Source organism: Empidonax traillii, unplaced genomic scaffold (assembly GCF_003031625.1).
Source record: "Empidonax traillii isolate 1590-97213 ecotype Southwest subspecies unplaced genomic scaffold, ASM303162v1 scaffold785:size696563, whole genome shotgun sequence".
NCBI classification, from domain to species: domain Eukaryota; kingdom Metazoa; phylum Chordata; class Aves; order Passeriformes; family Tyrannidae; genus Empidonax; species Empidonax traillii.
Window position 1 is genome coordinate 80,266 of NW_020955978.1, and position 27,439 is coordinate 107,704.

The window sequence follows — 27,439 nt, forward strand, 5'->3', positions numbered from 1 at the left end:
TCTCAGCAAGTGCAAACACTGGAAAATCAATTTCAAGCAAAAGGTGAAATACTCCCTCAGCCACGTAAATCCAGGACTGAAATTACCAACTGTGACAAGGACCTGAAGCAAGGCACTTCCATCTGAAGCCAGATGATAGCTCTCATTTCCTAAGGCTTTATTTATAGTGTACTTCACTGGAAGAAAATAGAAAATTATGGCCATGAGGAAAATTAATATGTTTTTCCTACAATGTACTGAATGATTTAGAACTGAATCTGTGAAGGTCTGAAATGACAGCTCACATCAAACTCGCCATACCTTCAGCAAGACCTTTGTCATTGCAAGACCTGCAGGGAAGGATCCTGTTGTTTTTCTTGGTAATCACCTTTACCTGGTCTGTAATTCCTGACTGTGGGAAGGATTTTACCAGAGGATGATGAATCAGGTTCCAGGCCTTAAAACTCCATGGTGTTAAGTTCACTTTTAATAAGTCTGGCACTGATGGAGCTTATAAACTCTTCAAAGCAAAAAGGGATCTGTTAAAAAGACAGGGGGTGGGTTCAGTCTTCAGTGAAGTGAGGGAAATGATAATTATAGTTTTAAGGCAATGCTGATTCACTGCTGATAGCAAAAGGATTTTTTCTAAGCCAGAAGCCCAGAAGAAAAACTTCAGAGAATGTCTTCAGTCTGAATAAATCCCACAGCATCAGCTCTTACAGCACACGCTGCTTGCTAAACAAAGAGAGGATTTGAATTTGCGTAATGGGGATCTCCATGAATATATGACTGTCCCACCATTCATTAAAAGTAAAAAAGCTTGTCATTTTTCCCCTAATTTTCAATGTACTGTGTTTCCCTTTCTATCAGACTTATTCCATCCAGCTGGGGAAGGGAGCCAGATCCGTTTCAGATTAGCAAGTACCTTTGAAACTCACAGCTTGGAGTCCCAGTGCAGGCTGGGAAGCTCAATATCAGCTTATGCACTGGCATAAATTGGCCTAAATCCCTTGACTTTGGAGGATAACCAAAAGTTGTAGGTAGCTTCCAGGGTGCACCTACTTGCATCTAAAAACTCAGCTGAGACCCTGCAAGGGCAAACATTGGAGACACTGGTTCTTTTTGGCATACAGGGAGCTTGCTGTTACACACTGCTGGCTCTGAGATCACCCTCCTGGCTTGTAATGTCAGGAGACAATTTTCTGGTGCAATCAGTTGCAGCAGCCCATAATTATCTACATCAGCTCATACTCACCTCTGGATTTTGACAGCCGTATTGTAATATAATAATAAGGGGATGAGTTAGCCCATCTTTGCCCTTTCTACCCCTAAGTGTTTGGCGGGTGCCAAGCAAACCTGTCAAGAAGTTTAAAAGCTGTAGCTTTGGATCAATATGCAGCACTGATATCAAATGGGACTCAAATATGGAGATAGGAGACAGGGGGAAGGAGCAGGTGGGAGGCAGGTGTTACCCATAGATGGGTGTACAGAGATGAATGTGTCAGCAGTAGGGCACAGTTGAACTCGGCCATATTGACCTGCTTGAAAAGCCAAAGAGCACAGCAGGCTTTAGGGCTGGAGCACACGTGTCCTCCTTGTATGAGTCATCCCTTCCACCAGCTGTGCTTCCAGGCACTCGTGTGAGCAGGTGAAGTTGTGCTCAGGGAGGCCCTGAGATGAGGGGAGCAGCATGGCTGTGGATGCTTTGCTGATAGAGAGCCTTGATTTGAGGCCACCGGTCAGGTTCAGAAGAGCTTCCCCACAAATGGGCTGGAAGAGTTTGGTGGTAACCAGAATCCTCTTGCCTTTCCCCCAGGAGGCAGAGCTGGAGCGACTGGAGAGGGAATTTGCCATCCAGTCGCAGATCACGGAGGCTGCCCGGCGCCTGGCGAGCGACCCGAACGTCAGCAAGAAGCTGAAGAAGCAGAGGAAGACATCCTATCTGAATGCACTGAAGAAGCTGCAGGAGATCGAGAATGCCATCAACGAGTATCGCATCAAATCAGGAAAGAAGCCAACCCAGAGGGCCTCCCTGATCATAGATGGTAAGTGGGACTCGGTGCCCACGGCATCACGGGGGGTCTGCAGAGCACAGGGAGCAAAATTCTTGAGGCACAGATTTCTGCTCCCTCCTGTTCCCTCTTCTGTCTGGAGGGCTCCAGGGGTGCTGTCAGAGGGGTGCTGGGGTGTGTGCCATGCATTAGGGCTGTGCTGGGTCATGGCACAAGAAGCAGAGTCTTGCTGTGGGTGACAAACGTGTCAGGAGAGCAGAATGTGGCTCCTTTGTTCACCTATAAAATCGCTCTGTTAACGTCTCCTCCGGAGTGGTTCTGCACAAATGTAATTAATGTTAGCAGATTGGGGTGAGCTCTCTAGCTGAAAGGCATCTGTGAAATCAAAGTGGGAGCAGTGTCATTGCTGTGTTCAAATACTTCTTTTCTTTTTCTTTTTTTTTTTTCTTTTACAATGTAACTCTCAGGGCACTTTATGGTTTACTGGGTTGTTGATTGGTTTTTCATGAAATCCATTAACTTTCTGCTGTGTTTCTTTCTCCCTTGCGGATTTTGCCCTTTCCCTTTGACTTGCAAAGCTTTTCTCTGTGCCTTTGTGGCAGGAACTGAGATTAGAGCTGCTGCATTTGTGACCTGGGTACCAAATTGCACCGCAGTCAGGGATAACAGAGAGCCATGAGGACATGGGATGGGGGAGGCAGCTCAAACGTCTGCACAGCAAGGACCTGAGAGCTTCTCCTGCTGCAGCAGAGGATGCTCGGAAAACCTTTCCCTGAGTTCCACAGAACTGGTACTTAGTGTGAGCCATTAATTAGCAACAGGATAATCATTTTAAGAAGGTGGATATCAAACCCAGAGTCCTTCAGGCCCGAGATGTAAATCTCATAATGGCACCGTGCCATTTTGCATCCTCTGGGGATCTTAGCTCTCTGTTGTGACTCAGTCTTAATCCCCATTAATTGAAAAGGGTTAGCAGCTCCTTGAAAGGCAGCCTGCTACTGAGAGACCTGGCTGCAGCTCTGCACTCCCAGACTGAGAGTGGGCTGAGTCAGTTGTTTATGGGGATTTTGCCTCCAGGCTCTGTGAGGAGGAAGATGTGGGTGACTGCTTAAGGCTAAGACTCAGTGGGCAAAGATCATGGTGCAGTTCAGCACTCAGTCACTGCGATTCTTGGGACCATCTGACCATCTTTATATTCTCTTGCTTTCAGAAGGAAACATTGCCAGCGAAGACAGCTCCCTCTCGGACGCCCTTGTTCTCGAGGATGGTATGTTGGCTGCTATATGTTCTAGAGAGCAGGGAGGGAGGTGTGAACTTCTGATCGATACTCAGAATGGAATAACTGTTCTGTGTAATAATCCACTCACACATCCCGGTAGCAAAATCGCTTGGTTTCCCCTGACTCCAGCTTGTAGTCAGACATCAGGCCTGGAGCAGTGAGTATTGCTGGGGTTACTGCTCTGAAATATCTCAAAGGACAGTCCCACAATTCCCCCTTATTTTCCTTTAAGGTTTCGATTGCTTTAATGCATCACACACTCTTGCTGGCCATTCTCTCCCAAAATGGGAACGTCAGCCAGTGCGTTTCCGAAAGTCGAGTCTTCAGCTTGCTCCTTAACACAGCCAGGAGAAGCAGGGTAAGAAAACAGGCTCTGGAAATGCGATGGTGTCACACAGCCATCACCTCTCTCCCTTCTCCTCCTCACAGAGGATTCTCAGGTCACCAGCACAATCTCCCCTCTCCAGTCCCCACACAAAGGACTCCCTCCCCGGCCACCGTTGCACAACCGGCCCCCTCCTCCGCAGTCGCTGGAAGGGCTCCGCCAGATGCATTATCACCGCAACGACTACGACAAGTCCCCCATCAAGCCCAAGATGTGGAGTGAGTCCTCCTTGGATGAGCCCTATGAGAAGGTCAAGAAACGCTCCTCGCACAGCCATTCCAGGTGAGACAGATAACCTTGAAGCTCCATCACAGAGGTATTTTCTGCTCTCAGGAGGGACGGGTGTGAGCCCTTCCAAAATTTACTAAGCCGTCCCTTACCAACAGGCAAGACTTTGGGTGTTTTGGCCAATATGCAGGTCATAAAGATAGGCTGCGGCCACGTGATTGCTGTGTGGTATCTCAATGCTGCTCTACAAAACGTTTAAAAGGGAAGGGTGGTGGATCATCTGAGAGTTTTGACAGGGATTGGCCTTGACCTCTGGCTGTTATAGAAGCACAGGCTCTGGGGCACAGCTCAGAGCAACAGCTGACCCATCTCCCACTCACCCCCTCAAGATCCTGGGCACATGCCTGAGATCTGGAAAGATGCGTGGGAGTCGCTTCCCCAAATTCCTGACGGGAGCTGAAGTGGATGTTTCCTCTGCAGCAGTCACAAGCGGTTCCCCAGCACTGGGAGCTGTGCCGAGGCGGGAGGGAGCAGCTCTCTGCAGAACAGCCCCATCCGGAGCCTTCCCCACTGGAACTCCCAGTCCAGCATGCCATCGACGCCGGATCTACGGGTACGCAGTCCGCACTACGTCCACTCCACACGGTAAGTCTTCCTGGCTCCAGTCTCCCTTGCTTACCCTGAAATAAATATTCCTTGCTTTATCCTTCCCCCAGGGTATCAATTAATTCCCAGTTCAGGACAGGACACAAACCAGTCCTGTTCACGTAAGAGGCTCATGTACTGTTGGCAGTAGGGAATCTCTGCTGAACTGAGATCCTGAAATCCCTTCAGATAAACACGATCCTGCCCCTCATCCCTCCCTCAAAGTGATCAAGCTTTTATTCTGCTGGGACCTTTCATCTTGGGGGCTGTTTATAGGCTCTACAAACCCCAAGCCACTTTTAAAACACATGTGGTGCTGCTACTGCTGAATTCTGCAGTAAATTCTTCCGTGGATCCAGCTGGAGAGAACATGTTGTTTCCTGTCTGATACAAAATGTTGGGTAGTGTTAATTTTCTCTCATGGATAAAATGTTTGCATGTGTGTGATGTCATGTGGAGAGTGAGAGGCTGTATAAAGCAATCCACCTGGGGATCCAGGTGGCAGTGGATTAGCCCAGGGCTGACAGAGGAAAAAACTGAAGTGTGTAAGGGAAGCGATTTGATGTGTGTGGCCCAATTTGACTCCAGTTTTCAGCAGGATTTCTACAAACTGTTCAGCTTCATTGCTCTTTTGCTTTTATGGCAAACTCCGTGGACACTGCAGGGAGCAGAGCTGATGCAGAGCTGTGTGCTGGTTGGTGTCCTGCCCTAAGGGGAAGTACTATCATCATTTAGCTCAGCATAAATCAAGAGTTGTGCCAATACATCAGCCTCAGGCAGAGAAAGTACAAGGCATTAAGACCCTGGGCTAAGTTTGTTACAAATTATTGGCTGAGAGTACCTTTCAAGAGTGCAAAGTCTGTTAAGAACTGGAGCCAAGCTGTGTGAGAAATGAGCCTGGCACTGGGCTTGAGAAGTGACCTTGACCAGGTAGGCACCATTTGGGTGTCTGAAAAAGTCATTGCTCAGTCTGTGGCTCATTCATGAGCTGCACACCCTGGCCTTGACCATCTGTCATGGGGATGTGTTCCTGTTCCTTGAACGGATGGGTGAAGCTCTTCAAACAGTCGGGATGAATAGAGACCACCCAGACTTGGCCATGAATCAAGCCTTGTAAACTGTGATTTGGGGTGGTTGCCTGGAGGGCTGTCATCCTCTGACAGTCCTACATGTGCCTATGGCTGGGCCCCAGTAAAACCGAGCTGCTTGGCAAGAGGTGACTTTTTCAACAGCATTCTAGGCTAAGTACGGGCAGTCTGTCTGTCTGTCTGTCTCCCTCCAGGTGGATTGTACCTGTGCAGGGCATTCGTGGGCCCCTTGCAAGGAAATCTCACCACTTTTGGGGCCTGCTGAGGTGTTGGGATTTGCAGAGGTGACACAAGGTGAACCTGGTAGCACAGGGGCAGTGCTGATCCAAGCAGCTCTGCCATGCAGCTGCACCAGCAAAGCCAGGGCTTGAGGTCCCCAGGTGTCACCCTTCAGACTGGCCTTTCCCAGGGTGGCAAACCACAGAGGAATGGGGCTGAGTAAGGATTTATGTCCCTCACGGTACTGCAGACTGTGTGTCACACCAGGAAACTGGTGAGGAACAAGAATAGGACCTAATCACCCCAAACCCTGCAGCAGGGAAGCAGATTGCATTGCAGGCAGCAGCCCTGCGCAGTCCTGGAGGGATCCAGGTTTTCACTGCCCTCAGATTCCTTTGCCTGTGCGTGCAGGCAGGGATGGGCAGTGCTTTGTTCTGTTGACTTACCAGCCTGTTCTTTTTCCTGGTACCTGCAGGTCAGTAGACATCAGCCCAACCAGACTGCACAGCTTAGCTCAGCACTTTAGGCACCGGAGCTCCAGTTTGGAGTCACAAGGAAAGCTCCTCGGCTCAGAAAATGAGACAGGGAGCCCCGATTTCTACACCCCAAGGACTCGTAGCAGTAACGGCTCTGACCCCATGGACGACTGCTCTTCCTGCACCAGCCATTCCAGCTCTGAGCACTACTACCCCGCTCAGATGAACCCCAACTACTCCACCCTGGCAGAGGATTCCCCGTCGAAAGCCAGAGAACGGCAGAGGCAAAGGCACAAATCAGCAGGCAACCTGGTCTCTTCCAATTCAGGGAGCATGCCCAACCTGGCTGCGAGGAACGGGACGGGACACCACCGTGTCTACCTGCACAGCCAGAGCCAGCCCTCCTCCCAGTACAGGATCAAAGAATACCCCTTGTACATCGAGGGCAGCTCCACGCCCGTGGTGGTGCGGAGCCTGGAGAACGACCAGGAGGGACATTACAGCGTGAAAGCACAATTCAAAACCTCCAACTCCTACACGGCGGGGGGGATGTTTAAGGAGAACTGGCACGGGGATGAAGTGGACTCGGTCAGGCTCACCCCCTCCCGCTCCCAAATCATAAGGACTCCATCTCTGGGCAGGGAGGGCCACGAGAAAGGCTCGGGTAGGACTGCGGTGTCGGACGAGCTGCGGCTCTGGTACCAGCGGTCCACGGCCTCCCACAAGGAGCACAGCCGCCTCTCGCACACGAGCTCCACCTCCTCGGACAGCAGCTCCCAGTACAGCACATCTTCACAAAGCACCTTTGTGGCGCACAGCCGGGTCACGAGAATGCCTCAGATGTGTAAAGCGACATCAGGTGAGAGCTGGGCCCGGGAGGAGGGGTGGGAGGGACAGGGGCCTCCTGCAGCCCGGATCCGTGCCAGGCGTTACACCCTGGCTGGAGAGCAGTGCCAGACCACAGCGTGTTCTCTGGCCTTCACGTGCTGCTCGCCAAGCCTGGAGGCACAGCAGAGGGTGGTGAGCCTTGTCCAAGACACTTGCTGAGTGGGGATGTTTTTCCGCAGAAATCATCACTTTGCAGTGGTGGGCTCAAAAGACAGGGAGGGACTGAAGACTGATTATTGCCAGATCTTTCCTCAGAGTTTGGGGTTTTGGGTGATAGCACCAGGGGCTGAAGGTGATGAAACCATGAGGAGCATCACTCTTCGTAATCACAGCGAGGGGAACGATGAAGCAAGCAGAGGTTCAGCGCAGACTAGGAGAATGTGTGTCTTCAGTGAGAAAATAGCATGAGAAAGGTGAAGTGGGGGCATCCCAACCCCTCCACCCCCCATAAAAATGTTTGAGCGATGACGTCTTTGTGCACTGCTGAGACATGGTGTTCCCATGCAGTTCCAATAGCTCTGCTGATAATATCCTGAAATTCAGAGTGCTGAAGTTTGTGCAGTATTATGCCTCTGTGTCATGTACAGAGCTTTGCACTCCTCTGTGCTGTTAATATTAAGTCAAATTCATTACACTGAGAAGGCCACAATGTGCTGTGAAACAGTCCAAGGTTAAATATTTACTGGCCATCAGTCACCATTGGACAAACCAGTGTGGACAGATCAAGGACTGCTCAAAACCTGAGCCACACACCCCAGTCTCTGTTTGCCACTGGCCCTTGTGGCCTTCCTGGGCTGACCGGTGTCCACCCATGCTGGCTCTTGGCTCTCAGACATCTCAGCATGACTTCTGGACCACGGTGACCACCACACTGGCACCAGTGGGAGCCTGTACTCTCTGCCAGCTCCAGAGGTGGTTTGATACAGGCTCCTCATGGGCCACTGACAACTGCCCAAGAAGAGGCTGGTTTATATGGTGCCAAAGCTCATAGGAGGACCAGGTGTGGCCCAAGACGTAACTGAGTAGCTGCTGCAACCATCCTGTGTCTCTCTATGAAAATCTGTCTTCTTCCCTTTGGTTAGTGGGCATTTCTGTTCCATGCAGCAACAGAAAATGCTTGAACACTGGAAAGCTTTGCCTTGGTTGGCTTTAGAAACCATACCAGTTCAGTAAGATGTGGGATTGGGGTGAAACCACGTGAAAATCACTGTTAGTCAGTCCATTCCCCCACTCAGCTGGGCCTTTAAACCTAAATGTGATATCTGGGCAGCACAGGGGGAAGTGTGCTCAGCTTGTCCTGACCAGTTGGCAGCATAGATTAGGTTTGTGTTTAGAGTCCATTCCCAGTCACAGCTCTGGGAGAACACTGACCTTAGGGGTTGTCAGCTCCAAGGAGCAGATTAAAATTTGTTCTTCACTCCACTCCCAGTGTCATTTGGCAGCAGCTAAAGAATTTAACAGCCCAGAAGGGGATGCCAGGTAGAAATCTCCATCGTTTCAGCTGATCAGCCCTAGCTGATAGTTCTGCTGGACTGCACACTGTCCTTCAAAGAGGATCAGACTTCTAGGCATGTATTAACTTCAGAGAGTCAGCACTGTGTGGACTTGAGGAGGAGGAAAGATTAGTTGGATGGATTTATAAGCTGAATCCGCACCAGGGAAACTCTCCCAAGAACCACTGCCCATTTTTAGTCCAGCTTGCTTCTGTTTTCATTGGAGTAAGATAAGCCTTTCTTTGGTCCCATAGTGGACTGTCAGCAAAGCCAAACTTCAGCTTTTTACAAATGCATGGTGAAAGGTGGTTGTAGCTTCTGAAATCTTCAGAACTGCCTTCCTCCTTTGCACATGAAGCTGTGTACTTATCCAGACTCTGGCCACTGCCAGCCCTGGCTCCTGGGGACACAGAGCATCTCCCACCGTCCCTGGAAGCAGGAGGTTGAGCCTGGCAGGCTGAGCTCATCCAGTTCCAGGCAGCAGCAAAACCAAGATACCATGCTGAGAGAAGTGTGGTGTCTCCCAGGCAGGCTTAGGGCAGTCAGGGTGGCTGTATTCAGCTGGAGGCCAGGCTGAAATGCAGCATTCCTGCAGAGCTGGGGCCAGCTCCAGCCCGGGACACGCAGCAGCGTCAGCCGTGGGCTGGTGCTCCCGTGCCACGTTTGGGCACAGTCACCCAGGAACAGGGTGAGGTCTGTCCCAGGCAGTGTTTACTCACGGCCAGACATGTTTCTGCTGGTCTGACCAGATAATTCTTCTGAACTGCCCTGACCCTTGTGCCCTCACCTCACTGGTTGTTCTTCTCCACCCATGGTTGTTTTCCAGCTGCCTTACCTCACAGCCAGAGGAGTTCCACGCCGTCGAGTGAACTCGCAGCCACGCCACCGGGCAGTCCCCACCACATTCTCACATGGCAGACTGGGTGAGTGTCCGTGGGATCAGGTTAGACAATCCACCTCAGTGCTGGTGGGAAAAGCCTCTCCACACACAAGCACAGGGAGAGCACAGATATGGGGAACATCTTCCATAGCCTGCACCTGCACAGAGCATTTCCAGATTCCCATCCGTGCTCTCCTGGTGGTGGAGCTCTGGTTTGGGCTGAACAAGATATTGCTCTGCCATCCACACCCAGCAGCACCGCTCCAAGCAGTGCTGCATCCGCAGGGGAAGAAGCCTTGCAGGTTCCTCCTGCTTGGACAGCCTCCTTCCTCCAATTGTCATATGTTGAAATAGCTGATATTTCTTTTTTAGCAGCCACCGTGCTGGCTGTCGACACCAAGGCCTTGTCAAAGGCAAGGTTCAGTGCCTGCCGTGCCTGTGTGTGCAGCAGCCACGTTTTCCTGCTCAGTTTTCCCCAGCAATGGGTCTTCATGACTGTTAAGTGTTTCTTTTTTTCAACCACCGCTAACCTGAAGGTGCCTCACCGAGGTGTGAGTCATTACACAGAGGTAGCCATTACTCATGTAAATATAGTAATTGGGTTCTTTAGCACCTCTTTGCCAGGCAGGGAGTTCCAGGAGTAAACAAACAACCATTTGCAAGCTCCATAGGTATACTCTAGCAATGGCCTGTAATTCTGTCCTGCCACACCAAATAAAGGTCATTTCCAGATCCCGACTAACTCAGCACATCCCAGATTGTGGGCTGAGATTTTGGTGAGATCAGCTGGAACTGAGACTACAGTCCTCAAAATACCCTAATCCCTTGAATAGGAAAATGGATCCGATCCCCCAAGTCATGAATTGGGACTGGTAACTTTACAAATATTTCACTGTGCAGCCACTGGAAAATCTCATGCTCTTTAATTACCCTGGTCACCTATGACCAGGCTTGACCTCTGGTTTTACTCCAGCACCGCTTGTGACTGCACTTTAAACTGGAGATGAGGAGAACCATAACCACAACCCCTTAGGCCTACTTGGATTTTAAATTCACACATTTGACATCCAGCCTCACATGGTCTTTGCATGTGCTTTCAGCTTGAAACTGTTCCTGGTCCCATTTCACAAAAAGTCAAGGGATAGCAAGATAGGCAAAGTGGCACCTACATTTACCATACACTGACATTTCCACAACTAAGAGTTTGAGTCTAGACTCAGTCTCAGTCTCCATCCCAATCCTAATTCTTCTGAACATCTCCATGATGGCCAGAAGTAAAACTATGAGCAGCTGAGACAACTGTTTGGATAATCCTAGCTTTTCTTATTTTTCCATTCAAGATAAGTCCTGCACCCTGTTTTTCACAGCAAAACTGCATCAAGCCAAATTCGCAGCTGGTGAAAGTGAAGTTATCTGGATTTATAGCTTAGGCCCTGCACGAACCACCAGTGCAAAAAGAACTGGAGACAAATCAGCATTTATTTTGTGGCTGAGCATAGTACATGTACATGGCATGTGTATAACTACAGCAGGAGCAGGCACAGTCTGCCATTAGATGCACAGCACAGACTCCCCCACTGCAGGGCCAGCTGTGCCCACCCAGCACAACTCAGCAGATTGACAGTTCTCCCCAGTGTTTTTGTGTCACTAACTTTTTCTAAAGATGAGTCATCAACTTGTTTCCCCACTGGATTAATAAGCTCGTAACAATGTCTGTGTCATTCCTTTTCTTTAACATTTCCTCTCTCCTCTTTCCTCCTTTTTTTTGCTCTCCTTTGCTCAGAGAAGCAACAGACAACTCACCCACTATGGATGAGTCTCAGTCTCCAACCCACCAAAGTACTGATGAATAGAGGTATAGTAAGGGAACGGTTTGTTCTTTCCTCCTTCTGTTTTAACAGTCCGTGAGCACAGTGCGAATAACCGGCGTCCCGCTGTCCCACTGGAGCAGCCCTTTAATTCTGTGCCCATTTGTTTCCCAACAAGGCTTCCTTCAGCTCTCAGAAGGACAACTTGGAAGCATCTCGAAGCCACTCTCTGTGCCTTTTCAGCAATTCTGCGGCTGTGGCACTTTCCCCTGTGAAAGGGAACTTGGGGCCAGCCTGCTCTGTGCTCCTGCAGGGGCTGGACAGGCACAGAGAGCAGCGGGGGGGGGGGGTGACAAATCTGTGGCTGGGGACAATTCAGAGCGGGGTGGACAAAGTGCTGTGGGGACAGTCTGCAAGCAGTGTGGCAGGGAGACAAGCTGGGGTAGGTGGGAGCCTTGGAGGACTCGGCCTGAGTTCCCAGCACCGAGCGCCCCTTCCTCCCTCCTCCCTCCCTACCACAGAACTGCGAAGCTCAGGCTCTAAGCATCGAGATTTCCTGGAACAAGGAGCAACCGTGGCCCCAGTTCCTGGGGGAAGACAGGAGGGGGGAAGGGTGGAGGGAACAAAAAAAACCCTCAGAGTTTTTCTATTTTAATTAAACTGCCATCACTGTCTGACACTCTCATTTGAATCTACAACCATTCACAGCTGGCATCTGTCAAGTATTTCAAGCCCAGCTTTCTAGAGATATCCCATAAACCTCCACACTCCAGCACAGTGCTGGGAAACAAAAGGCTCTTTAACATGCAAATGATGATGCCCTTGCTCAGGTTCCTCCCAGACCAATTCCAGGGAAACCAGGTGGAAAACAGGACAGAGGAAGCAGGAACTGAATCAAATGAGAGATCAGTCCTGTGAGGGGGGGAGGGAGCAGAGGACAGAGTTGAGAATCCCACCGTACACAAAAGGAAAATGCATCTCACTTTTGGCCTCAAAACAATCTCTAGCTTGGAAGTCGGTTCAAATCAAAGTTTGAGGGAGAGAGATCAATTCTGGCAATTGCTATGCAGATAGAGCAGCCGCTTTTCAAAAGGTCCAGACTTTGACCTCAGTGCTTTCCTCTGGCAAGGAGCTCTGCAGCCTAAGCCAGGAGCTGATCCTGATCAGAGCTCTTAATGTAAATAGCAAAGAAAATTCTCTGGAACTGTCTCATCTGCTCAGTAAAGGCACCAGAAGAAGCAGCAGCTTGTCAGATGCGCCCCGAAACGAGGACTAGGCTGTCTACAACAGAACACAGTCCTTTCCACATCAGACCTGGCACGCTCTCACTAGTTGCTTCCTCGTTCATCCTTGGAACTCTGGGATTGCCAGGTCATGCACAAGCCTCTGCCCAGAGCAGAAGTGCCACAGGAAAGCACCACCAACCACCCTCCTCTTCCCACATTCCCACTGGATAATACAGTCCATGGCCGAGAGAGCTGCACTTAGAACTTGCTCCCTGGAGAGTATCCTACCAAAAACCTCCTTACCCCTGCTTACTACGGGGCAGGACAGCAAGGCAGAGCCCTCAGGCTGGAAGCACAGCAGCTCTGCCTGTTGCCATTCCTGCATCCAAACATCGGGTACCCTGGCTGTGGAGAAGCTGTCAGAGCTCAGCTTTCTCCTGCCTCCTCACACCAGGTGGGCTGCTGGGGCAAATGGAACTGCTGGGCAAGAGCAAACTGGGTCAAAGCAGAGTCCTGCATGCTGAGCCCACCCCAAATAGCAGCTTGGGAGTACCTGCAGTGTGCAGTGGGGTCTGAATATCCTGCGTTCCTCTCCGCCCATGATGCAATGTTTAATGCTCAGGTTGAACTTCTCAGGAGGCCTCGCTGTCCTAACGAAGTTTCCTTTCTCCTGCAGGAACTACAATGATAGCTGTTTCCTGGATTCTCCCCTCTATCCAGAATTAGCAGATGTCCAGTGGTATGGGCAGGAAAAAGCCAAGCCTGGGACTCTAGTGTGAACCCCTGACCTCAAGTTAATCACATCAATGCCATTCTGAGATCACCTCACTGCCTCTCATTTGCCTTACCCAGATGCACTGTCACCCAGCACCAGCTTCAACTCTAAGCACTTTTCTCACGATGCAGTTTCAAGGCGACACTTATGGAACACTGGCCCTGAGACATCCACCGCGGCAGCGACGGAGCGCAGCACATCCCACGGCCAGGCAGGTGCCTGTCCCTCCCACAGCAGTGGGTGGAGAGGAGCAGACACCTCAGCAGCCAGTTGGCAGTTCAAGAATTGGTTTTCCTTTGAAACAGTGGAAGCCTCTCAAGGCTCACATCAAATCTTCTTAGTGTTCCACGGCACGTAACAGCAGTAAGAGTTCCATGACCTGTGAGCTGAAGCCAACAGAATTAGTTTTAAGAGGGTGGGGATGGGACAGAGGCTGAGAAATGAAAACCACAGTCCTGAAAGTGCATCTGTCCTGAAGAAACAGCAAAATCCCATCGCTGCTGAGATGTGTCAGTGTCACAGTCAGATCGGCACTGCTGAAAATCACCGCACCACCGTTTGCAGGACGAGTTTGCTCGCAAGTTTTAGCTACGAGAACATCTCCCTCCTTTTAACTCGGTGGCAAACACGGCCACCTCCTGTAAAATGGCATTTCCTTCTTCGCTTGGAGCCCACCTATACGCAAGTAAGACAACCCCCTGCGCTGCAGACACACCAGAGTTCTGGGCTGGTATCACAGCATCACTGTCTAAAAGCTACTGTTAAACTGGACAAACAAGGTTTACAAAGGCATTACCTAAAGCAGAGGCGAGTACTGCACTCACAGCATCTCTGGCTGGCACGGGGTGCCCACCAATGCACAGAGAGGTTGGGGGTTGCGCCGGTTGTTTTGATTAAAGATAAAAATTGCCAAAAAACAAAAACAAACCTTTCTGCAAACAGATACAGCCAATAAATTCGAATCAATTTCTGCACAAAGCGTCAAGGTGAAGTCAAAGGGCAAGCAACGTCGCAGTCAAATCAACACGGTAGGGCTGAGTCAACATATCGGTTCCACTCACCTTCCCTTCGTTAGCACCCGTGTAGCAAAAGGGCTCGTCACCCGCGTGCTGCTGTGTGGGAGAACCGGTCTGTCGGGGAAATGGGAAGGCTCCTCAGCGGAGCGGGGCCGGACAACCAGCAGGCAGGCTGATCTTCCCATTGCGAGACCACAGGGAAGAGAAGCGGCGGCGGGCGGCGGCGGACACGAGCGAGGGCTGCCTGCTGACACCAAGAGGAATCGGCACGAGCGCGTCACGGAAGGAGCCGCGAGTTTACACGTACTTTTGAGCAATGCTTTATACACGTCAAGCCATGGAACTTTAAAAGGCCTCAAAGACCCTTTTGTAACGAACAAGTGCACAATCTAGGTGGATGTTGAAGCTGGCACGGTCTAGTCTTCACTGCGGTGCTATGCTGTTTTTATTGCCACTCGATGGGGGGAGGCGCCCGGCCTTCCCCCGTTGGTGCGTGCAAACGATGATTTCCTATGGGAAAGGCATTAAAAGAAACGGCTGGAGGGGGGTTACTTTGTGAAAAGCAGAAACTGAAGTTAGCTTTAGTTTTAAGGAAAAAGAAAAAAAAACAAAACCAACGTATGAGCGTGTGTGTGTGTTTGAGTGAGAGTGTGTGTGTGTGTTTCCAAGAATAACAACAGCGTCTACCAGACAAAGAAGGGCGAAACGTTTCAAATTAAACACAGCAACTTGGGGGGCTGCCACACCTTTTGGTATTAAAATTGCTGGAAAACTGCATTCCAGGCTTTAAAAGAGAAGGGTTCTGCATAATTAGGCTTTGAAAAACGATGGGGTTCCTAAACATTACCACCTTTCTGCAACTCACACCAGAAATGTTGGCTTCAGTTCCCTGCGCTGCTGCCTGGCATGGCTGGTGAGGCAGGGGTGGCCTTGCAGAGATGAGACAGTGACAGGCAGAAAGGCTGTTTATTTGTCCAGGAAAATCCACAGCAGAGTCAGGATTGGATGGGACAAAAGCCAAGGCTAGATGGGGCTTGGAGCAACCTGGTCTAGTGGAAGGTGTCCCTGCCCGGGGCAGGGGGTTGGAACGAGATGATCTTTAAGATCCCTTCCAACCCAAACAATTCTATGATTCTGTGATAAGGAAACCCTTTCACGTTCACACATGAAGCATAAATTATTTACTTATATTAAAAAAAAAAAAAAAGAACACCACTGGCCAGGGGTTTTCAAAGGTGGCCACACAAACCTTGTGCTTTTGGACCTCCTTGAAGATTCAGCCTGGGAGTGTAACACCCTGTGACAGTAATTGAAGCCTTGTATCCAATTCTGGAAGAACAGCCAGCGGTGAGATTGCACCCTTCACTTGGACACGCAAAATGCTGTTTTCACCATCTCTTTGTGCATTGGGGTCTTTAACACGGGAATTATTTCAAGCTCCTAATTGGATTTTTAGCTGGATAAGAGATAGTACTGATTAATGACATTTACTGATAAGATTTGGAAGCTAAAGTGAAAGGATTAAATAAGGACCAAATTAAGCAGCAGCGAGTAATTTAGCCCAAGGATTTTTAGGGGCTCTGAGCAACTGTCTGTTTTCTTTTTAATTTCCCTGGTAAGTGGTTTGGGTTGTTTTTTTTTTTTTAATGTGTACCTTCTTTTAATTAAAAAGAATTCAACAACAGCGGCACTATGACGCCTCTGGGCACTACAGGAAGAAACATTAATTCCTCCAAGACCAGCTCTGCAGTCTTGCAGCAAAGGTTAAAAGGTGGCAGCCCTGAAATTAGAGGGGGGGGGTGGGAATAAAATGTTTAGCCTGAATTGCAAACAGGCTGGAGTGGAGAAAAAGCTTTCTAGAAACGGATTGAGTTTTGCTTTGTGTTCTGCTTTTCTGGTTTGCAATCAAGGCACACGTGAGCAGCCAGTCTGGTAGTAAAGACAGATTAAGTAAAACAGGTTTTACTGTTTAGCTCAATTCAATTAAACACAAATGTACATAAAATGTTAATCATATGAGATTAACATATTTAAGTATAACACGGAGGGGTATATACATAGCTATTATAGACAAGCACTTGACTACCAACTTAACCCCTCCTTTACCTTTTTTTATTTTTCAAGGCTCCATCTGCCATAAAGCCACAACCGCGTTCTTCGTCTCCATTGTCTGACGCTCCCTCTGTGTGGGCAGGAGCCAGTGGACAGTCCATGCACTGGGCTGTGCTGGAGGCAGGGTTTATTTTTTAAATGGTATTATATGCAGTCGAGTGTTGAAAATGTTGAAACAGTCCAATTTGTTTTCACTCTGTATTAGTTTTAGTTTCAGGCATAGCCGATCCCCATTCAGGTGCTATCAGATGACCAGTTACTGCTTAGTTAACTAGATGTAAAGTTTTACATATATATTAATGTCAATAGTTTTATTACAGGTTGTGTAAAATGGACTCTCTAGTTTAAAAAAAAAAAAAAAGGAAAAAAAAAAAAGGAAGAAAAAAAAATTAGGTCTCTCCTGAAATTGAACTTTAGAGCATGGAAAATGATTTTACTGGATTCTGTTCAACTGTAATCAAGGAAAAAAAAATATGTATGTTGTAGAAAAAGTTGCAGAATTAAAAAAGATCTGCTTTTAATTTATTCTTTTTGTATTAAGAATTTGTATAGTTACCTTTACATTTTGCAAAACGGTGTTGTCAACACTTCCTTATTAAAGCATTTTCAAAATGAAACCTTGCCGTGGTCTCTTCGGGAGGGCACAGCACTCGGGCAGCTCTTCCCTGGCGACTGCACCGCCACCCCTGCGAGATGCACCCCTCCAGATGTGCACACAGCTGGCCAGGGTGTCCGTGAGGCACCACTCCTTGGCTGTCAGGGGGCCTGACTGCAGGCAACACTGGGCATTACCCCCAAAAAAATCCTGTCCTTTAGAGATCCCTTGGGATTTGGTGCTTGTGCTCAGCAGATCCGTGCTTGCTCTGTTGCGTGTTCTCCCAAGCACAGGAGAAAAACGGTGTGATGGAATTCCCACCAGCACAGGAAACAGTCATGGGTATATAATCCATACTTCCAACACACATAACTAAAATTAACACTCACTTGTATGAATGGGATGCCAAGTTGCTGCAAGGCCATTTGCAGCAACGCCAGCAGCTGTGGGACTGGCTTGAGCACCAGCACGTTCCCCAGTGCTCCAAGGAACTGCCTGCTCCTTGAATTCCTGAGGGAACCCACCCCAGCAGAGGCTGCTCTAGCTCAGGGCAGGGCTCTAGCTCAGGTCACTGCCTGCAGCAGTGACCCCTGCACAGGGTTAGGGATGTCACATAATCCCAGTTTTCCCCTCTTTGGGCAGCGGTGATCCCTGCAGCCACCCCCCTGCCGTCCCAAACTGCAAACAGCCACATGCTCACATGGGACCCAGCCACACTTCCCAGCGCAGTTGCTTCCACCTCTTTTCCTTTTATTCCCACTGTCCATGGAGCCTTTTTCCACGTGATCCCCCACACCCCACAGGAAGCCACCAGTGGGACCAGCCCCGAGCCAGGCAGCCCCCGCGACCATCAAGCACCATTGCTGCGTGAGGGACCATCATGGGCAGCAAATCCCCAGGAGGGTTTGGGATGGGACAAAGCAGCCACGATCAAAGTTTCAAACACCCCTGGAACTCTGGGACTTTAGCTCAGATTTATTGCCAGTGGCTCCCATAGTGCTGCAGGCACCTTTTCCAGCTCCACACCGCCTCAGGAGCAGCTTTTGGGACAGCCTGCTCCAAATCCGACACCAGCACTGCCACCCTCATGCCACCCCTATTGGAAGGCACTACACTGTGTCCTTATCCCCTGAGTCCAGGAGTCGGAACAGTCCCTTCTACCCCTGAGAAGTGAAGTCTTTTACATCCCAGCCAGGTTTATTCTTTGGGCAAGACTGGAGTCACGGTGGTGAAAAAACCCAGTTCCTCCATCAAAATAAACTGATCCCACATACACCTGCCCTAAGAGCCTTTCCAGCAGTACAGACAAACAGCTAATAGGGAGTCAAATTTAAGTACCATCAGCCACAATAATACCCATATCACGTATTACCTCAAACCATAAACCTTTAGAGTTCACCTCACACAGCCCCTTCCACCACTGGGGTTGGGGAGGGGTCAGGGGCTGCAACAAATGGCTGGGGCCACTGAAGTCCCAAAACCACTCCAGACACTGCTATGGCAAATGCACGAATTCATCCCAAGTCTTCGGATTCAGCGGAATTATTTCCGCCTAATGCTGGAATTATCAGAAATAAACATCTGGAGGAGCCCACAGGGAGAAGTCTGAACTGCTAAACTGAAACATACCCTCCCCACAAAAGCTGTTGAGCAGCGTGACAGCTGCACCCCACCCACTCGTCCCTAAACCAGACTCGGGTGGGTTTGGGATTTTTTTTTTTTGGCTGAGAGGCATTATTAACTATTTGATCACAGTCTGGTAGCTGCAATTTGGGGCCATCCGGCTGCAAAGAGCCTCCAACCGGTGATGAAACGCAGCTGCCGTAACAGCGTCCCCCCGGCTCACCGCCCCACGGGACCAAGGCTGGCTCTCACGTGCCGGGCAGCTGGAAACTCTTACACGGATCTGCCGTGAGAAAGCGCTCCTCGGCTCCTCCGCTCCCCGCGCAGCGCCATTCCACGGATTGCAGGGGGATAAAGCTATTCCGTCGTCGGATTCATCCGAGCGAGGCGGCCGTATTTCAGGGACTGTCAGCGAGGAGGCACGTTGCTTGAATTACATTCTTTAAACCCTGATCAGGCTGAGACATTCCAACCCCAAACTGACATCCCTACAGGAGGCGCATCCACGCTCAAACCGGCACTCAGGGTACCATTAAAAACTCCCCTCAATAATTGGCTCTAAAGCAGGAGGGGAAAAAAAATCTGTGTAGCACTATTACAGATGCCCCAAGGAATCCACTTCCCCCTAAAGCAGATGATAGAATGCTCCTTAAACCATCCCCTGGCTACTCACTCGCTGCAGTTTCCAGGGAAATTACAGCTCTTCTGAACAAGGGACAATATTGTCCCTCAATTATTTACAGAGTTCAAAACTAAGGTCAAGATGAAGATTTAGAAACAGCTCAGGAAACCGTCTGGGTGGGGAGAGGGATAAGGTTGCAGCGTTGCACGTTTCCTGTTATAATAAAGGCTCCAAAGAATATCTGTGCGGAGCACTGCAAAAAAAAAAAGGAATCACCAGACACCACTGTTAATGAAACCCTTCCATGCTCTTGACATCTGCCCAGCTTCCCCCCACAAACCCCCACCCACTCCCCAGAGGCCCCTCCCCGAGCACCGGTGAGGTCTCAGCAGCCTCACTTTTATTACTTCCAAACTGTTTAAGCTCTTGACATTTTCTCTGGGGTCAAACACTCCAGGCTGAAAATCTCCCGTGTCCAGAGAGGCACTTTAGAATGTAAGAGTCTCCAGAAGAACCTGAAGTTCCTCAAGATACTCCTCCAAACTCGCTGCCCGCACAAATCCCCCGGCCCCACATCTCGCTGTGCCATGGGACACGGGAAGCACCCACAGGAGAGGGGGAAATTCCTTGAGAAGAGGGTGCCAGCTCCTGCTCCACACTGCCAGCCAAGGTGAGGACCCAGACAAACCCATACACTAGAATGTTGACACATTCCTTCAGGAAGTGGTTCTGCTAAAAGCTAACAAAAGTTTCGCTGTTTCATTGTTCGTGCAGAATTGGATCATCATTCCCGTGAGTTTCTTCGCCATTCCCAGTCAAGATGCACAATGGTAAAGATTTGTGGCTGCCAGAAATACTGTTCGTGGTCATGGGAGGTCCTAATTATTTTCTCTGCAATGCCCAGCAGACTAAAATTTTCTCCAGATGTATAAAAATGGGATTTGAAAGCCCCAAGAGCCATAAGATTACTTCCCCCAAGCCCAGAAGGTTTATATTAAAAATGTCATTACCAAAAAGGAAAAAAAAAAGCCAAATCAGATGCATTTAAGATCAAAAACTCTTTGCACTGAGGCTGAGAAATATACAAACCTTTTTTTTTTTTATTCCTGATAAATACCACATGAAAGATTAGCCAATAAAGTCTTTATATTTACAGAAATAACCAAGCTTCAGATTCAACTGCTTCCCTCTAATCATCTCCCCACATCAGTCTCCAGTGCAAAAGCAGCCAAAAAAAAAAAAAAAGCTCCACATATGCTCCTTGCAGGGCTGAGTCTCAACTAAAGCTCTAAAATATGGGAAACAGTTCAGTCTGAATAACAAACTGAAATAAAAGCAAGGCTCTCGTGCACTGTCCCCTGGTCACTGTCCTGGTCTTAACCTCTTCAAAACCCACCTCCTTTGCTGTATACTGGTTGTGTTCAACATAAAGCACAGATTTAAAAATGAACCTAAATAAACGGGGCTTGTAAAAAGGAAGCTGTAGAAAATCTCCTGCTTTCTGCTTTTTCACAAAGTTCCTGTCGGTGTCCAAGCACAGGCTCTGCCTCTTCCATCCTCTCTGGGTCTTGGAGGCAAAAATGTGAGTCACTCCCTGGCCCCCGCAGAGCCTCACAGAGCGTTGTACTCCACACACTTGGATGGGTCTGTTGGGAAGTGCTTCTGGCAAATGGTCATGAGCCTCTTCAGCCCCTAGGAATTAACAGAACAAGGATAATTCTGTAATAAAGCTGCAGCTGTCACACAAACTTAATGGCCCACAGTATTTTTAAGCTTAACGAGAAGAATTAAATAAGAATAGGTTGCTATTTTGGGGTTGGGATTTTTTTTTCTGGGGGGGGGGTGGTTTTCTCCATTTAACTTGTATTAACCTTTCTCCCTGCAATTTGTCAAGTTCTCTCCAAAATTAGAGAAGTTTGGTGCATAACTAAAGAAACGTGGTGAGATTCATAGTGAAGGATCACAGAAATGCTTTAACGCCTCTTTATCACCAAGGGAGAAAATGATACCACAACAAAATATATTTAAAAGAAAGCCGAATATCAAAAGTAATTCTGAAGAGCAAATAGCAATTTTTGACACCAAAACAAGCTGCGCACCCAAGGAGAGAACCAAACATTTCTCGGGAGGAGAAATGTGGTACCACACGTGATACTCCAGAGGCAAACTGAAGATGCAATCAAGGAGAAAGGCAGAATGTGGACTTTTCATTCTTTCAAGGCACCAGTTGCCAAAAACCAACGTGACAGAAACCCTGTGATTATTTTCTTTCAAGTCGGGGAGAAAAGTCTCACAAGGAAGAAAGCAAACTGCTGTGGTGGAAATGTAATTTAGCAGTGACATTGTACTCCAAGATGGCAGAGTCCTGTCCCTGTCATTAGACACTCATCAAGGAAGGCAGCTCCTCACTAAGGGAAAAATGATATTGAAAACCATAGTTGAAGAGAAAGCAAAAGTGATACTTGTAGCCCCAAAACAAAAAGGCTCAGAGTAGAAAGGTGAAGTTGCATTTTGCAAGCAGTTTTCTTGCAAACATCTGCAGAAGACGAAAAGCAACAGGAGTCCTGCCTCTTCATCAGGAAGAAATTTCTGAAAGCCTCCCCTGCCAGAAGTTATGAGCTCAAAGATGCTGCTCTGGAGGATTCAGAGTTAAGCCAGGAAGACTTTATCTCTACAAAACTGCAGCTGGCAAAAGGCAAATACATTTAACAATAGAAGGAGAGAAGACTTGTTTCCACAGACCTGTCCACCCACTATGCTGAAAGGTCAGAGGAGAAAAACAGCACTGCTACTAGTTCCACAACCAAAAGTTTACAACGTGACTATGAAAATGCACAGGAGGAACTAAACCTGGAATTTTGAGCCCCCATTGTTAGAGAGACGTGTCTGAAAATTGAATTAATTTATGAACGCATTTATCTAGTTGCAGAAATAGTCAGAAGGACTGCATGTCATGGTGTTAAATTCTGTGTGTGGTGTTTAAACCGTGAGTTAAGCAGTGAAGGCCCTCGGGAGAATCTGGCATGATCCACAACTGCTTTGTTATTCAGAGAAATCCTCTGCACCATTCCTTGCCCAGAACTGAAGAACATTCAGGTCCAGGATGAGCTACCCATTAACTGGATGTTATTCCTGAGCCAAACTAAACCAACTGTCCGTTTCTAGGGCTCTTCTACCACATCAGTTGAAATTAACATTTCTCAAAGATCCCCCAACTTCAAAAGCAAACCTGCTGGATCTCCAAAGCCAACATTACCTGTATGTACTTCCTCTGGGTTTCATCGTTCAGGACATGGGCCACGTGCTTGGAGAAGATCTTTTCCCGGCCCGTTCTCGCGTGGATGCCGACCATGGTGACACCGATGGGCCAGGGAGCGTTCCCGATGGCCATCTGGAGATAGGCATCGTTGGCCTGAAGAAGTAAGTGCAGGCACTCTTAGCAAAACCAGGAAGAGCAGCGGGGAGCAGAGCAGTTTTGCATTGCCAGACACAGTGAAACACCCGCTCCAGTCTCTCTGATCCGGGTTTCGTTGCACAACATCAACCAGTTACACAACACACCTTCCCAAGTTCGTGCTGAACTCTGAGGGAAGCAGGGACTATGGACTCGACTGATGAAAAAAAAAAAGCACTGGATAAGGCAGCCTGGTTACCTTCATTAAAACTGACTTTTATTAGTTTTTTTTTCTGGGTTTTATTCACTTTTTACTGGGATTGTTTTCAACTCAGACACCTCGGGTTAAATAAGCACATTTGTGACAACGTTTATGACCAGAGACGTAGCAGCAGTAAATCAATATGAAATTTCCTGATCAAGATAGCAGATCCCATTTCTAAAGCTGTAGCAGAAAACATCCCTGGGGAAGAACAGGGATAAAACTCAAAAGGGAAAATTAACTGAAAGAAAGGGAGAAAGGAAGAGAAGTATAAAGCTAAAAAAAAATCATGACAAGTGAGAACCAGCAAGTGAGGAGGACAGACACTGGGGTTTATAGATACAATTACACAAACAACTTCAAGGATGTGGAGCAGGACATTCCTTCTCTATTAGAGAGCAGCTACAAAACTCACTGATAAAAGAGTTCATTTATCACCTCCTATTCAGAAACCAGACAATAAGAAGTAGCAATCATGGCCAGTGGGTGCAGATTCTTTCCAACTGGCACTGAGCAAACTGGGAGGTGAATAATGAACAAGGCAGGGGGCTGCAGACAGAGCTAAAAGTAAACCTGGAGAAAGGACAGGACACAGTCATCATCTACATGTGGCAGAATCTGAACAGTCTTAGTCAAATACCTACTTGCTGAATTAAATACAGTTTTATCATGAAACACAGTATGTGGACATGCAATTAAAGACCCTTCCAGCACTGTCACAACAGGGTTAATTAAGGCTGAGTGGGCAACTTCCATTCTGGCACTTGCCTGCTGTCAACACAAAATTAAAATCTTTCAAGCATTTCAACTAACAAAGCAGTAAGAATTTGTTGCTGGCAGTATTCACTAGGATGCACAAAGCAAAAAAGCACAGGAGACAACAGCAGGCAAAAAGAGACAAGTCTCTCAGGAAGCAAAATGGAAAAGCATGAGTATCTTTAAAAGCACAAGACTCGTTAGCCTAATTAAAAAAAAAAAAAAACACCAAACTTCCAAAGGTACATTTAAGTCCTCAAAAATGTGTGAAATTTACTTAAAGCCAAGCACCTCCAGGAAAAAGGAGCACACCTGATTAACCCAGAGACAAACCACACTGCTGCACGCTCCTTACTTTGAGAAGGCATTGGAAAGGGAATTTCCATACAATAATGACAACCAAAAGAAAAAAAAATGCCCCAAACCAAAACCTCACTATCATATATCCCACTCGTTCAGTTCTAGTTTCACATGATTTGGACTAAACTTGCCTTAGGCCATCTAAAGTTTTTTTTTAAAGTATCAAAAACAGGTTTGCTTGATTACTTGACAAATTATCCCAAGTCCTAAAAAGAACAATAAGAAATCCTAAAAATATAAAGGCAAAACACAGCTCCATTTCCTCTGCATGCACGAGCTGCTTGAGCAAATGCTACCAGTATCTGAGTTCCACTTCGGAAGGCAACTACAAACAAAACCTAACACTGCCTTTGATCTTGTGTCCCAAAGTACTTCTGCCTCCTCCAGTGAGCAGCCTTTGTCCAAAAAAAACTTTTCTTTAACTTACCTCAACCTTACCAGGCCAGCTAATCTGAGCATAGCCAAAGAATGGGACAGTATCTCATATTCAGTAACTCAGTTCACCTCAATTAATTCATAATTAATTAATCAACACCTATTACTATTCATTCAATACCTTCATTTAACCTTACAATATCAGGTTTCCTATAGAGGATTCCTCTGCAATTTCTCAGAACAACTCTCTTCACGTTTGCAAAGATATGCAGTTTCCTGAACCTCAGAAGATCTTCTATCGGGCTGTGGATCAAACACTACGTGGAGCCCAACATTTATCAGCAGTTTTTCATTTTGTTTGAGTAGATGTTGTATTTCCAGCTACATATCTTCAAAATTAAAAACACTGGAATGTTTAAGCAATAAACTCCATCTTTTACAACCAGACAGTCTGAACACGCTGGAAGAGTGCAAACAAACGTACCTTCACGTATTCTCTTTGCAACATGAATTTAATAATATCTGTTATTGATTCTTTGATGTCTGCAGGAAGTGTCTACAGGAGAGAGGGGAAAAAGAAAAAAAAAAAAAAAAAGACATTTACTTCAGAATAGCAGCTCAGGAAAATCATCCTACTCAGCATTTATACAAAGTTTAACAACTACCCTTGCTTGAGGACTTTAATGAAGGAAAACAACTTTGTTATTTAGATGAAGGATCTGAAGCAGGAGAGATTAAGCGGTTACACCTGGTAGTTGGTGGCAAAGTGCAAAATGCAACCCCAGTTCCCTATCACATTTGCAACCAAATGAACAGGTGATGCTTTAAGCAACACCTGGAAAAGCAGTGGGTAGGCAGAAGACTTCACTGATTAAGATGAAGTCAGAACTAGGCATCGTGGGCTCTAGAGACAGAAACTCCGACCAGCTTATTTATCCCCTCTCCTTCAGAGAAGATAACACTGCCTTAGGAAAGGGTACTAACGCTGGGTTAAAGTGACATTTAGAGGTGATTCACCCTTTTCCGGAGTTTTCTGAAGAGTGGCCTCAGGTAGGACTCCGTCTGTTTCTGGGTGGCGCTGTTCAGCTTCCCCTGCACTCCCCGTTTCACGTAGTCTTCCCTGGCGTTCAGCTCCTTGGCCCAAACTCCAAGGAGAAACTGCAAGGGAGGAGGCACATCTGTGTCATGGTGCCATCTAGTGACTTCCCCGGCAAAGCAGACGGGAGCAGCGGGTTAAGCCACCACGGCAAAACGAGTTAAGAAAGCAAGAACTCCCTCAGAAGGATCGGCAAGGAGGGACAGGGTCAACTCTCCCGTCTTAAACGTAGACACACACATTAACGCTTCAACTCTCGCCGTGACTTTGATCATCACAACAGTTACACCGGGACCGGCTGACTCATTTGAGAGGCAACACAGGCTTCTTGCCAGGAAACAAGGAAGCAATTTTCTGCTATCCACTTGAACCTGTGGACTTCCTTTAAAATTCTCTTATTCCAGGTAACAGTGCCGGGTGACATTCCAGTTCAGCTTTCACTGTTCCTGGGAAACTCCTCAGAAGGTTTTGATGCCACAGGACTACAGAGAGGTAACTACATAAAAGTGTCTCAATTATCGCATGGAAATCAAAACTGTGTTTATTTTGTCTGGAAAAGTAGGACCAGATTCTGAAGAATGCTGCTCTCCCAAGAGCTCTCTCCCAGGTCTAACAGAAGTCCCTGTTGTGACTAACAAAGGCTCTGGAGTGCCAAGCAAGTCAAAAACCCCACATTTTTAGCACAATGTCTTTTTTCTCAAGCAGCTTAAACCAACCCTTCTATTCATGAAATGTATCTGCATGGTGGTAAAAGTATGACACAGCTACAGAATAATTAATCCAAAAGAGTCTGTTACCTTCAAGAACTTTGTTATGATGTCCATATCATAGTGGTCATCACCACGTCCTAAGGATTCTCCCAAAGCCTAAAACAGGAAAAAAAAAGCAATTATTTCCACTTTGTCTGCAAGTTTGCCACCACCACCACAGCCAAGCTCACCACACTGCAAGCTGTAATGAACTCCACCAGAAATCCAAAACACTGGTTAGGAAACAGAATCAAACAGCTTTATATATGCTACTGAGGCTCATTTATCTATTAAAAACATTTACATCAAAAAGGTAATATGATTTACTTCTAAAAAGTTACTGCAACAGTAATTCTCCGTTCATTAACTACTAAATTATTGGCACAATTAGCAGCTGACAGCACCGTATCAAGGGGAACTGTGGGTGCACAGCTTTTCTGAGATCCCCAAAGCCATCAATTAACCTAATTATTTTGTTAAGCTATTTCAATTCTCTGATGTACAGGGGCCTTTTACCATTTATTTGTAACTGTGAATCTGTGGAAACAAACCTTAAAAAAAAAGAAACCCAAAACCAAATAACAAACCACCAAAAAAAACCCCACCCAGCTGTATGCTCCAATATTCTACTTTCCTGCCAAAATCTCAAAACTGTTAATACTAACAGCAATTTTTAGAAACATTTTCCAGTAAGTGTAGTTGGATTTATAATATATTTCCATTGTCCTTGCATTTCCAAAGTGAGTTTTATTTTTAAAATCTCCTAGATTGGGAGCACAATTCAGTGTAAGCCTTTATGCTCAAGGCAATGCAGCTGAAGTAGCATAAAATTAAGACTGCAGTGTTTTCAAACTTTTTCAGAAAAAGATTGCTTTCATGGCTCAAACCAAGCCTGCCGTACAACCCCAAGAAGAGGATATTTTGAGAACTAACAGATCAATAAAATGCAGCTCCATTACAACTAGTTTCCATCCTGGTACTGCAGTTATTTTAAACCAGAACCTCTGGCAGCCTAACGAAAAAGCCAGACTATTTCCTAATAATAACGTATTCACTTAAGCTTTCAGTTATAAATCAGATTATTTCCTAAACACGCTT

The 27,439-nt window shown here is 47.4% G+C and overlaps 2 protein-coding genes across 3 annotated transcripts in view; one reads left to right on the top strand and one right to left on the bottom strand.

The window, feature by feature from the left end:
• The window catches only part of FRMD4A (FERM domain containing 4A), a gene marked incomplete at its 5' end in the record, with an annotated part of 95,226 nt that extends 78,100 nt beyond the window's left edge, over nucleotides 1-17,126 (top strand). The window contains 7 exons of the mRNA XM_027901462.1: nucleotides 1,796-2,024; nucleotides 3,202-3,258; nucleotides 3,700-3,937; nucleotides 4,364-4,528; nucleotides 6,311-7,170; nucleotides 9,519-9,615; nucleotides 13,283-17,126. Coding sequence (XP_027757263.1) covers nucleotides 1,796-2,024; nucleotides 3,202-3,258; nucleotides 3,700-3,937; nucleotides 4,364-4,528; nucleotides 6,311-7,170; nucleotides 9,519-9,615; nucleotides 13,283-13,385 — 1,749 coding nt within the window. The remainder of the gene's footprint in view (nucleotides 1-1,795; nucleotides 2,025-3,201; nucleotides 3,259-3,699; nucleotides 3,938-4,363; nucleotides 4,529-6,310; nucleotides 7,171-9,518; nucleotides 9,616-13,282) is intronic.
• Nucleotides 17,127-20,422: 3,296 nt separating this feature from the next.
• The window catches only part of PRPF18 (pre-mRNA processing factor 18), a 17,658-nt gene continuing 10,641 nt past the window's right edge, over nucleotides 20,423-27,439 (bottom strand). For both annotated transcript variants that reach the window (XM_027901446.1, XM_027901445.1), the window contains 5 exons: nucleotides 26,390-26,458; nucleotides 25,514-25,654; nucleotides 24,981-25,052; nucleotides 22,606-22,761; nucleotides 20,423-21,041 (listed from right to left, as the gene is read on the bottom strand). In XM_027901446.1, the coding sequence (XP_027757247.1) occupies nucleotides 20,961-21,041; nucleotides 22,606-22,761; nucleotides 24,981-25,052; nucleotides 25,514-25,654; nucleotides 26,390-26,458 (519 nt within the window). In that variant the 3' untranslated portion in view covers nucleotides 20,423-20,960. The remainder of the gene's footprint in view (nucleotides 21,042-22,605; nucleotides 22,762-24,980; nucleotides 25,053-25,513; nucleotides 25,655-26,389; nucleotides 26,459-27,439) is intronic.